We start from the raw sequence: 13,640 nt of genomic DNA, 5'->3' as shown, positions 1-13,640 counted from the left end.
TACTTTATGGAATTGGACTCGCACCCTCCCAAATAATTTGTGAGATAATCTTGGCTACTGAACTATTGTACACTATTCGGACCAGGGCCCAAACAGCAGGATGACCTGGAAGCCATGTTAACGAATGAGGAGAGACACATATCCACTAAACTCTGGAGTCTGGTAAAACACCAGGTGAGATGGACTACGATGGAATGGTGATGTATTAGTCTAACTACTTATTTGGTGAATGAGAAAATGACAGAAAGAGGGATGTAACTCGAAAAGCTAAAGGAAGCCAGATTGACAGGGTACTCACATGGAATATAGGGATGTTACTGATTAGAAGTCAAATTGTGCCGTGTTGATACTTATTACTGACAATAAGATTCTCAGGAAGCTGTTTGCTAATTGGCTGAGGTGGACCTTTATGAGTCTGATTCACCAGGTCCAGAGTGGCCTCATGCCACCAAAAAATGTGGAACTAAATTCATGGCACACATTATAGGAAGTTAGCAGACACAGAAGAGTAGTTGCACTGCTGATACTGGGTTCCAACAATGCTTTCTACACCATAAGGTGGACATACCTTTTCAGGGTTCTACAAAGGTTTGTATTTGGTCCAAGGTTTCTGATACGTATGAGACTGTTACATCAAGATTCTTTAACAATGGCAAAAATGAATGCTGTATTATAGTATTGATGAAACCTGGCTGCAGTTCAAGACATGAATGCACATTGTCACCGCTAACTCTTGATTTAGCCATGCAGGCCAGCCTCTTTAGACAAAGGTTTGTGGGTTGAGGGTAATATTTATCTATACAGATCTTCTGCTCATAAATCTGCAAAACCTAGGACAAAATGTGGATGAGTAACAAGAAAATGTGCAAAGGTTTCGCAAATTGTCCAGCCTTAATCTGAATTGGGATAAGTTGATCCTCCTACTGGCAGGTCTTCAGAAGAAATACTCCATTGCAACACCACCCGTTTTTTAAAAATAGCAAAATATTTGCAAACTCAGCGACACACACTAAATCTAGACTCGGTCACGCTAATCTGCAAAAGTCTATTGATATTTGGCTAAATGTATCTTTGATGCTAACAGAAAGAATGGCTGTGGCCACGATGGTTGGACTATTTAGCTGCTTATGTTTCCCAATGATTCATACTGATGTATTCCAGAGCAATATTATGACGGTAGGCAGTATTTTGAGAAGCATGTTATGTGGCAGACAAAGTAGGAGCATAAAGCTAGTCACAAAAATTTGGATAATAAGGAAGATGGCGATGAAGTACCTGACATGTAAAATATTTACTTGATGGCACAGTAAACTGGTGTAAATCATTGTGTTCCACTGACTAAATAAGTGTCTGCTCAGGCTCAGTATACACAGAGTCCCCTTTTTAGGAACTCTCTAACTTTCAGAAAGTAGCCACTGACATGGACTTTACATTTTGGAATCAGGGTTCTCTGGGCCTACTGAGAGATTTAATCATAAATTCATCACATTTTGAGAGGCACAGCAAATATTTGGAGTTTACGGGTATACAAAATCTGCGATATGTTAGACTACTCAGGGCAACCAAGGATACATAGTCCTCTTTTTCTGATACAGCCACAGCTTCTGACACATTATCTGTAATATGAGTAGAGATTTCAGAATCCTCCAGGACTGCTAGATTTAAATTCTAACAATTCCATGTATTGCACCATATCTAGGTATCCCCTTTAATGTTGCATGAGACAGTGAATGATAGACATGCAGTTGTCCTAATTGCTTTCACAACTTTCTATTCTTTAATCAGGTAATTTCTATGAATTTTGCAGTATTGAAGACAAATGCTAAAGAGATTTGCCTCAATCACAAATGTATATATTGAAAAATCATCTATGGCTTGTTTACTTGGTGTATGCCATTTCAACTCCAATATAATATGAAGAGGAGGTTTGGCTAAATGCTGGGGTGCTAGCTAGGTGAATCTCTGCTTGAGTCCAGATCATGCTACAATAAAAGACTGGTTAAGCGGTGTCAAAGAATGGGCTGTTTCATAGGAGAACAACTAACTCATGGCAACAGCGATAAATATCTAGCAGATCACTTAGATGATTGGAAGAAAATTATGCAAGGAGTCTAGTGCCCACATCATCACATGCCACCCTAAACAGTGTCTGCACTGGTATATTTTAGGTGTGCAGCATAACCTTCGCATGGTCCAAGTGTGTATGAACATACTGTTGAGAAAGACATGTGCCCCTGTTTGTCCTCATTTTGAATTCCTTATAATTCACCGTGCATCTTACCTGTTAAAGCTCTGGAAATATGCGGTTGGCTGTGTAATTATCTGCCTTATAATGTGAGTGATTCTATAATGTGAAGTCTACATCTGAGTTGTGGTCCCAATGCTGCTTAAGAGGGACCTTTGCAAACTGTTATAAAAGTGTACCCCCACTTTTGTGTCAAATGAAAACCTTTTCTTGAACTGCCGGTCTACAGTCATGTGTTGGGAATTATATAGAGACATGTAGAGACCATCTTGTTTGCTTCAGAAACCCTGAAGAGGAACAAACTAATTTATTTTCAAGAAATAAAACAGGCAAAGCCAGGAACCCCTGAAAGAGTAATAGTGATAGATTCACATAGCATGAGATAGCTCTCTTGAACAAGAACTTTTCGTCTGGGAGGCTGCTTGGTTACAACAAGCGTGTGCTGTGTTATAAGTGAAAGAAACATTGCCAATAATTGCTATCTGTGCTGTCTCCAAGCTTTGAGAGTGCAAGAACATGCATCATAAATGCACTGCAGCTCAGGAAGAAACCTAATTGAGTCTCGTCTGATGGATGCTGGAGCCGTGGTATGTCATCAAGAGACCGGTCTAGTAACTTCTCAAATATGTTACACAGAGTGTGCTCACGTCCAGTTCAGACATGATCCCAAAAACTTAGATATCTAAGCAAAGATCAGATGCAAACCTCTTGCACATAAGGGGAGTGAGGTGAGGTGGGATCAAAAGAGACTGGATCTTCTCTGTGTGGATTACCCGCTATATGACAATCACCGCCTTAAATAAGATGCTCTTCTTAACGGGTAACCAGTGCATTTGTATGAGTACAGGAGCGATAACAATGTCGAGAAGCACCAGTGATCAACTAGTCAGCCATGTTTTGCATGGCTGCAGGCACTTCAAAAGTTGGACTAGGTGTCCCAGACAGGCATTACGAATGTCCAAACGTGATTGAACTAATGCAAAGACAACTGGGATATGGTGGCAGTTATCAATAAGGAAGCCATTTTTTTTCTCTTACTTTTGAGTTTCCAGAAACATATACTAACACCCCTCGGGCCCTGATATTGTAAAATAAGATTATAGTTTAAAGATGGAGCCCCAAAAAAGATTTACAAGTGTAAAGTCACTACTGCTGACTTTTCACAGATAGGTGGAGATCTCCGCCATGAGAGTGGGTAGCTCCCTGAGGGTAAATTATGGGGAAAAATAATAAAGTTTAATACTTATTAAAACAATTTCTGGCATCACATATATTCGAATTGGGCGGCAGAAAGGGGTAGAGTCAAAATGAGCCAGGCAGTGTCATGCAAAGCAGTGAGTGGCAGTCAAATTACAGATTTATAATTTAAACTCTCCCCCTTCTTCTCCCTCCCCCGCCCGTAAAGAAACTGGAGCATAGACAATTGTGATGGTGTATTTGTTCTGTAGTATTTCATTTGAAACAAAAAAGACTTCAAATAGTTTTTCCGGGTAAGGCACCTGCTGCAGCGATCTTTGGGCAAGTTCCATGGTATAATAGCAGAAAGATAACTGGTAGTTAATGCACTTGCTTGAGAGATCTTTGTGCATCTAGTCACTGGCTGAACTCAACAAGAAATAGTTAATAGGGGTTAATGTACCTGCTGCAAAGCACATCATGCAACATGCCGATGACAGAGTTGTCTTATATGTAGGTAATTCAATGGTTTACTTCTTTGTTGCAATCATCCTTGTGTTAGGTATTTACAATTTACAATTGATTCTAATAAACCTTAGGTGAAATATGCACTTGCAGCAGACAAGGTTGCTATTAGGGCAATGAGCGTTTAGGAATATGGTGACAGTCTCAGATCTACTTATTGCTGGGATGGCAAAAGACTGTTATTGTTCTGTGGCAGCACTCCCACCTTCTTGAGCTCGTCTGTGGACATGAAGTTTCAGGTTGTCTTCATAGACCAATGACCAGAGTTACTCTTCGTTGTCCAGTTCCTTTGCTCTATTGAGAGAGAGTTGTTCGCTTTCTATTTCTGGTGCCTTTTGAGGAGCCTTCTTTATCATACTATGCGTGGCGGGCTATTGCATCTGTTGTGTTGCTTCTGACTCAGGAAACTCAACCAGTTTCATCATGTTCAAGATGTGATTGTGATGCTGAACGCTGATGCTCCTAGTCCAGCTGGTGCATTTTCTTGGAACTTACAGTTAATAATGATGTGTATACATTGTCTCCATCCCATATTTTGTGTTCCCCTTGTTTTGAAAACTGTAGAACAGGATCTGGTTTCTAGACCTATTCTCCTGATCCCTAACAGTTGGTCATAGCTGATCTTGTTCCATTTGGTACTCTAGACTGTAGTTTAGGAGCCCAGCTCTTGTTTTTTTCCAACTGCCTTTGTTGATTCCTTACATAATATAATCTAGAACTCCTCTTTAAAGTATAATGGTACAAAAGGAAGTAATAGGAACCATCATCATCATGAACTTTATTCGGCTTAATACAAACCATCAAAGTATACACAATTAATAAATAACCATCATTGACTAAAATATTCTTACTGAATTTCCAGATAAAAACAACATAGATAAAGAACCTCCATAAAACAGTTTTAAAACTACAAACAGTAACATCCTCTCGTGTATTTAAAGTGCTTTGTACCTGATGTAATTAATTAGTCATAATAAAAAAAGTTCACTTATGACAAACATCCAAGTTGCCCTGGGCATGATTACAACTTCAGTAGTACAAAAGATAAAAAACCTAAAAGGAATCATCTCTTGTGTGTTTAGAGGTGTGCACCTGAGTAAATAAATGTCCACTCAACTTGACTGGTGGGAGTAGATAAAATGTTCACAACATGTCCATTACTGCAAATTCAGTGTTAAATTTAAGTGGTTCAGTTCTGAACAGCCTTTCCCTATGAAGTCCAGCATCAACTTAGTCAAAATCCTTTCTGAGACTCACCCTTGGTAGGAGCAGAGTCCTCCACCAAACCTGAGTCCCAAGTAACAAATCTACCTCCCCAAAATGGAATTAGAGTCATGCAGAACAAGGAAGACAGCCTCCCAGCAGATTTGTGATAGAGAGATTCTTGGGTGTCTAGCAAGCCCCCCGCCATTGTACATAAGGTAGAAGTTAGAATCCTAATGGATGGTCCCATGTCTAATTAGGTATCTTATTCTTCTATGGTGCTCCTCAACATACACTGGTGGCTATTGAAGTGTGATGAATCAGAGATCCATCCCTTGTCCCTTGCAGTGACCTACCTGTGCATAGAACAGAACTAGTGGGAAATTGGTGAGCCAGGAATGGTGAACAGCAGCCTTTGAGGCCATTTCGGCCTCCCCTCAAGCTTCAGAGCCAAATGGACACCGGGGTGCAGAGCTTTTGAAGCTGCTGTGGACAGTCACTTTACTGGGTCAGACTTTCTGAGAAAGTGTCAATGCTTTTCCCTATGATATCATTGGGGTGAAAGTAATGTTGACACCCCGTGGGGCTAGGCTGGGTATTTGGGGATGTCTTGACCTTCTTTGCATTGTGTCTGAAGCTGGCTCAACTTGCGTGTGAGTTGGGTAGTTCCATGATTTCTGACATTGCTGTATGATTGAGGGGCATGAATCGGGGTATGCCAGCCATGTCTATGAAATCTCTAAATAGCAAGAATTTGAGAAGAAATGGAACAAAATGTGGGTTTGATAGAGAGACCGTTACCAGCTGGGATGGGTTTCAGATATGTTGGATGATTGAGACCAGGGTGTCTGGTTGTGAGTGTGGTGGAATGCGGGCTGTTTAGAAACCTTGTATAGCCAACTCCTCTATACAAGACCTGATGTTATACCTGATTATTAATCTTGCATTTAAAGTTTCTGTCGTAAACAGGCAAGAATTTGGGTAAAGACCAACCAGCAGAGCCACTCTGATCTCTCACCAGCCTCACACAGAAAATACCTGGAGGGTTATAGAGAGCAGGACAGCTCTGATGTTCATAGCAACTGCAATCCAACCGAGTAAACGATGCAGAGACAGGCCCGGGAGCTATTGGAACTCACAGGTGTGATGGGGCCCTCAGGTAAGGGGCCTCCTTCCACATTATTCTTCAGCTATTGCGTATACGGTTTTGCAAATATGTGACATTTTGGTTTCTGTTTTTATGTAACTTATCATGTACAGAGAGGTGTAATCTCACCCGGAGACTGTAGCTAGTCTTTGTCCAGTCACCTCCTCTCATTCCATGTCAAGAAAGGAAAGCAGATGTTGGACCGCTAGATATGTTCTGGTTCCATCCGCGGTCGGTAGTAGGAGTAACTGCAGGGCAGTGATGCGGGGAGGGGCAGGGTGGGGGGTAGTAAACTATGGATTACGGAGGTTTACAGGTAAGTTAACATATAAATTAATAAAACGAGTTTCGTTGCGTGCACTGCATCGCATTTGGGGATGCAGTGCACGCAACGAAATTCGTTGTATTAATTTATATGTTAATTTACTTGTAAACCTCCGTAATCCATAGTTTACTACCCCCCACCCTGCCCCTCCCCACGTCACCGCCCTGCAGATACTCCTACTACCGACCGCGGCTGTCTGGTTCAAATGAAATAGTTGTCAAAAGGGACATTCTATTGAGAAGATTTGATGTATCCAAGTGAGTTCTGTATTAGAGACGATCCTTTACCCTCCAACCAAAGCCAACAAGTTTGAAAAGTGGATACATGGATTTATCGATTGCTTGCTTGGTTCTTATGAAATCTGGCACTGCCAGGTGGGCTGGTTTAAAAGTAGGAGCGTGAGAAAATCGCGTAATTTACTTTTGTTAATTACACCACATAACGGAACGTGAAGCGTAATTACGCAAAGTGCAAATACAACATTTTGAGCAATATTTCCGCGTGAAATACGTCCTGTGTAAACTTTTAGCCCAAGGATGCAATTAAACAAAAGCTCCGTGAACTAAACTGCTCACGTTCTGTTGTTCCCGTGTGTTTCCTGTAAGTTTTCTGGCCAGGCTTAAACAGGCCAGTGTGTGGGGGTTTTCTTTATTTGGTTGTATGGGTCGTGATGGGGAAAAAAAAAAGGCGTGCACACTGACCTTTTAAGCCACTCTAATAGACAGTACCAGAAACACTGACAAGTGAGTCCAACACTGAATTTTTATAACGTGTATTTAAAAGCCTATCTTTATTTTCAGTACCTTCGGGCAACGTAGGGCACAGTTTCTCACGCAGTGGTAGATTATCAACCAAATGCATGCAGTTGACGCCCAAAATCTATTTCATGAGGACCAGGCAAGAATCACCATGTGCCTGGACCACGTTTTCCACTTGATAAAAGAGAGCTCTCTATGTATGTGTGAATTAATCCAAGACCAAAATACTGTTGCAGAGATGAGTGGAATATGACCATTACCCTTAATAAACCTCCTAATATAAGGATGCCGCCATTCTCTAAAGGTAAGAGAATGCTATTCATTTCTGATGAGTGAATCGATGTTATACTCCATGTGGTGGTAAAAGGTATCAATTCGCAGCTGCCCTTACTCTTGAAAATACCACACCGCCACAAAAAAGACTAAGGCATCACAAAATACACACTGATCACAGAGAAGTCTCCAAAACTCGATGGTTGTAATGTGCCTGAACCCACTGAACACATAAAATGTACCTCGAAAGTCCTTCATTGGCACATGATGAATGCAAGAATTAAGTCAAAGTTCTTTGGACTTAACACAAGGCCTAATGGGGCAACCATCTAATCTGTCTTCGAAAAATGCCCAATGCCACAATAATCACAGAAACCCACAGGAGTGCACACCTACCTACACAGACTTTCTTCAAAAGGATTAAATATTCAGGCAGGACCCTGGGAGTACAGGTGACTGCAGGGCACAAGTCCTAAAAAAGAAGTGGGTGGACTAACCAAGTTAGGCAGTATACAAGTGACATCGTGGCGTGTGACATCACAGTGCATGACAACACGGTGCGTGACATCACACGTGGCATCACAGAAAGTGGCACCACAACCCATGACCTCATAGGAAGTGACATCAGATCTTAAGACCTCACATATGTTAAGCAGGTATATCATGAGTACATTTGAGTGCATTACAGTATTGAGTTAATTCAGTTTTGCATTGGGTTGTGCCACAAAACTGATGTAACACCAATGCTAAATCCTGGCCTCAACTTACACATTTATTTTTAAAAACTCTGCCACAAACAAATTGGCAACAAGGAAAAATGTGGCAGAAAATCTCTTCTGTTTACTTGGTTGCAAAGTCTATATGTTAAAATATCTTATGGGGTTAAGGCACCTGATGCAGACATTTTTGTGTGCCAGCTTAATCTCAGGGAATAGTAATAATGATAAGATAACTCTGGAAGATAACGTATTTGCTGGAGAGATTTGTGTTTTGTCTAGTTCCAGTTTTAAATCAAAGTAGCATAGAGGGTTATTATGTCTCCTGCAAAGACCATTATGTAACTCGCAGATGACACATTTTTATTTTATGTAAATGGGTAAGTGGGTTATTGCTTTTAATACAAAGAGCCTTTTGTTACTTGCAGTTCATAAATTGTAATGCTTCTAATATAGCACAGTGAGCTATGAAAGGTGACTCCTACATCGTGTAACCCTCGCTGTTTTATGTAACTCATCATGTACATTGATTTATACACAAATGACTTATTGTCAGTGTATATTGTGTATGTGTGATGTAAAGCACTCTGACACCCTGCATTGGGATGCGTAACGCTATAGTGCTATTAAATAAATGAAGTAAAATAGTGGTATTTAAATTGTTGCTTGTGTAAATACTGGGACAGACCAACACATCTGACATTCTCACAGTGCATCTATATATCTGTCATATACAGTGACTGAACAAAGTCAAAAGCAGGCCTCTTTCAAGTACCTGTGAAGTGATAATATGTGTGTCCTTGTTTTCCCTCCATTGCATCTAGGTGTGAGGCTCCCAGCCAGGAAACTCCAACAAAAGGAAGCTTCTTGGCCCCTTAAATTTGGCTTTTGTGATGGATGCAGCTGGAATCTGATTAGCCCCTTCCCCACCTTTACTTTGCTGCTCAGGACTCAGAACAAAAGCAAACAACGTGCAGGTACTGCTGAAAGTCTGAAAATTACACCAGGACATGTTTAGCATATTGCTGTGGGGCCCAACCTCTTGGCAGGGCAGCTGGTATCCACCCTGTGAAAATAGTGGGTAAATGCAGTCTACCTGTGTGTATCCTTGACTTGTGCCCTGGGTTAATGTTGAATGCTCGATTAGTAGTTTGAAGGCTGACCTGAACTTCAGGCATTCTAGAAAGGACCTGACAAATGAGCTATTCTAGCTCACATGAATCTGATGCAATTTTAAAATTATTGGATCAGGCTCACCTTTGAAATAATTACTATTAATGTTCCCCTTTAAAAAACTACTCAGGGCCTCATTTATGGCATTAGGTGTAGGGTAGCGCAGCAAGGCACCTTTCTGTGCTATCCTATGCCAAAGTGTAAGGGCATTCCTGTCCTTTCTACCTGCGGTGTTACCATTTTGGCAGCCCAGCGCCAATATAGGCACCGTTACACCAGGGTACAAGGGTGCCTCTGTTGCAGGCAGGATTGCTTTTGTGGAGGAAGTGGCTTGGAAAGAGATCAAAATTAGGAGAAATTAAACTATTTCTCCTTGTTACGCCTCTCCTCGGGAGGCTTACAGATTTGATGCTTTCCCAGGTTTGCATCACTTTGTAAATCTGGGGTAGCGTAACATTTTATGGGTGTTGCCTGGGAAAACCCATCTCAATGCTCATTGAACACCTCACGGGCACAGAGTAAGGCAATGCAGCAATTTGCACTATATTGCCTTACTCATGATTTATGAGGCCACTGAACGTCATGCAGGGTGGCTGTGCATGACTGCATAAATCTTTCTGAGAGCCCTGAGTCATGCATGTACCACTTTACATGGTGCAAAAGTGACGTAGGGCTCTCATAAATAAGCCCCTTAGTCCCTCAATATGAGTGGCTTGGTTTTATGTGCAATAATTATCAGATAGTAACCAACACCAATGTGTATGGAATTTACAGTATGTGAATATTATAACCCATTTAAGAATTGTGACCCTGGATGGGACCTGCAAGGGGATTTTTTGTGCTCACTGAATCTAAATCCACATGTGCGCGTATTTACTGGCCATAAAACCACAAAACCTTTAGCTCCAATATGTGTAGTAACAGGTGTTATTGAAACCGTCATAATGCAAGTCTTAATAATATAAAAATAAATTAAAATTTTCCTTGATTAGTCATGGGTTTCTCTAACTCAAGCATATTGTCAGTCTCTAGGGCACACATATGAGTGGTGGGTTTATAAGAAACCGCACTGAAAATTTGCCAATAGCAAATTTGTTTTTATGTTAGACTTATTGATCTATGGATTATATTATTTTGCACTGAAATTACACATACCTGAAGGTGAACTTTCTCCGCTTTCATTGTAACAGCTGCATTTCTGAATTAGATTAGGATGAGCAATATCACTGTGGCATGCTTGGCAATAAAATCCTGCCCTAGATCAGGAAATGAGATCATGGAGAAGAGAGATCAGATATTTTATCTGCTGAACTGACCGATAAATTCATACTGCTAGCTGAAATGTAAATATAATCCCAAGAAAGAGCATGTCAAGTTGCTCCATCGTAGTAATACATACCAGGGAAGGGGAGAAAGTGACTTTTGAATACGAACGGGCATTTTTTTTTACGTGGGTTAAATCTCGATAAATGTATAACACAACTTTATTACTTTTACTCTGTATACGAATATACATGAACATCTCACAACATCTAATACCATCCCCATTCATGTTACAACTGACATACATGCCACTTGTTATGCTATACACGTTACACCACATGCTAGATAAACTGTAATAGTCCCATCAACGACCCCAAATTGGTTGATGTTTGTGAGGACAACATGTGGTGCTATAAATAGGTTCCTCTAGCTTTGCACATTAATCTATCGCAGTTCTGCAGTTTGTCATTGCAGGGAGAATCAAAGATTTCCAACAATGCAAGATATCCCTCTTTGTTATAATACCAATGCACACTCCCCCAAACACCACCCACGTCATCACGGATCCCCAGCAGAGCCACTTTTGGAGATACATCAATTATTCATCCCAAAATATGGGTCAATGTGTTTCCGATATCCCCTCAGTATTTTGTAGCATAATTCCTCACAGCATGTTGTAAAAGTCCACGTTGGACTCAGTACAGCGGCAACATGTGGGGCTAGGGGTTCCCTGATTAAAAGTATAGTTTACAAAAGTTTTTTGATAAAAATATCGAATACAAAAATATCGACTCCCTATACTTAAACAGGTAAGTACAATAATATCGATACAAAAATATTGAAGTAAAAAATATGGATGTAAAAAATATCGACTTAAAAAGATATATAAATTAAATAAAATATATTAAATAATATTAATATTTTTAACAAAATAAATGATATTTAATATACATTTTAACTATATATAACAAATAAACTTAATTAAATAAAATATAAACACACAAAAATGTGTACAAATACATGTATTTACTTAAATACATTTTATTAACTATTATCTTAACTTAATTTATAAACTTTTTAAATTATATAAAAATAAAATATATACATATATGAATCATTTTAAATAAAATAAAACATTCTATAATTAATTAACACATTAAACAATTAAAAGAAATATTAAAAATACATTTCGCAACACAATAAATACAACAGTAAGGAAAATGTTGGATAGCGGAGGGATAAAATTACTATTCCCACTCCAGTGAGTTGAAAAGCAGGGAAAGTGCTGGATAGCGGAGGGGTAAAAATTACTATTCCGACTCCAGTGAGTGCAAAAGCAGGGAAAGTGCTGGATAGCGGACGGGTAAAAATTACTATTCCCACTCAAGTGAGAGCAGCAGGAGGGAAAGTGTTGGATAGTGGAGGGTTAAAAATGACTATTCCCACTCCAGTGAGTGCAACAGTAGGGAAAGTGTTGGATAGCGGAGGGGTAAAAATTACTATTCCCACTCCAGTGAGTGCAACAGTAGGGAAAGTGTTGGATAGCGGAGGGGTATAAATTACTATTCCCACTCCAGTGAGTGCAACAGTAGGGAAAGCGCTGGATACCACACCAATAAAAAAATAAACATCAACATTTTTATTACATTTTATATCCATTATTAACATAATTAATATTGAAACTTAAATATATCATTATTAAAAAATAATAAACATTCATTAATTACTCATTGTTTAACACTATAATATCCACAACACACATCTAAAATTAATTACACAATTACAATTAATAATTACTAATTAAATAATTCAAAATAATTAATACAAATTAATTAACAAATTAATTAATGCAAATTAATTAACAAATAATTAATAAATCATCAATAAAAAAGAAATTACTTCCCACCATTTACACCTATAAAAACAACACACACCTAAAATTAATTAAACAATTAACATAATTATTTATTAATGACTTAATTTAAAATCATTAACAACTAATTATCAAACAATTATTAATAAATTAATTTACACATTTATAACTCTGTAACATCACAATTATACAATTATGAATAAATATAAATTATGAAATAAAGTTCATATAATGAAATTACTTCCCACCCTATTCCCCTATAATCCCACAACCCACTACGGATCTAAAAATGAAAAATTCAATTTAAAAATAATTATTAAATACTATAAATAATAATTAAAATCTATATAATTAAATTACTTCCCACCCTATTCCCCTATAAACCCACAACCCGCTACGGAACTAGAAACGCAAAATTAAAGTAAAAAAAAAATAATAACTACTAAAATTTTAACACATATAATAAAAATACTAACAATTCTCATACAAAATACTAAAATACATAACATTAATAATGAATCGATATTTTTAACAACTATATTTTTGTTAACGATATTTAACACTTCGATATTTTTTCAATCAATATTAATTACCTAACAATCTATATTCTTTACCACAATATTTTTTACATCGATATTTAAGTGCCGCAAATTTATCTGGACCATCAATGACTGGCGTCCAGTTTATCCGTTCTGTTCCATCCCTCTCCAAGGGGCCAACCAAGATGTGTGCTTCAATTATATTCTGGCAGATCTTAGAGATCCCGTATGATAACTTCGAAGCACATGAGAAAGCTGTAAGTACTTGTCCCACCTCCTAATTACCTTAAACTGGGTGGGATGCCTCAACCACCACCTGTACCACAGTGGAGATTATTGCATCAGTTTCTGGCTCCAACTAATCAGGCGCAACACTGCACATCAATTCAAGAACACCATTCTAGTGATCTCTGTCAGATGTTGG

General features: G+C 38.8%; 1 protein-coding gene across 1 annotated transcript in view; it reads right to left on the bottom strand.

Moving 5' to 3' along the window:
- LOC146785455 (calcium-activated potassium channel subunit alpha-1-like) overlaps positions 1 to 13,640 on the bottom strand; it is a 1,319,298-nt gene that overhangs the window by 794,329 nt on the left and 511,329 nt on the right. The window contains exon 16 of the mRNA XM_085633050.1: positions 10,697 to 10,797. Coding sequence (XP_085489176.1) covers positions 10,697 to 10,797 — 101 coding nt within the window. The remainder of the gene's footprint in view (positions 1 to 10,696; positions 10,798 to 13,640) is intronic.

The sequence above is a fragment of the Triturus cristatus genome, chromosome 11, assembly GCF_964204655.1.
Source record: "Triturus cristatus chromosome 11, aTriCri1.1, whole genome shotgun sequence".
NCBI classification, from domain to species: domain Eukaryota; kingdom Metazoa; phylum Chordata; class Amphibia; order Caudata; family Salamandridae; genus Triturus; species Triturus cristatus.
The sequence above is the reverse complement of the archived record's forward strand: the minus strand, read 5'-3'. Positions and strand labels throughout refer to the sequence as shown.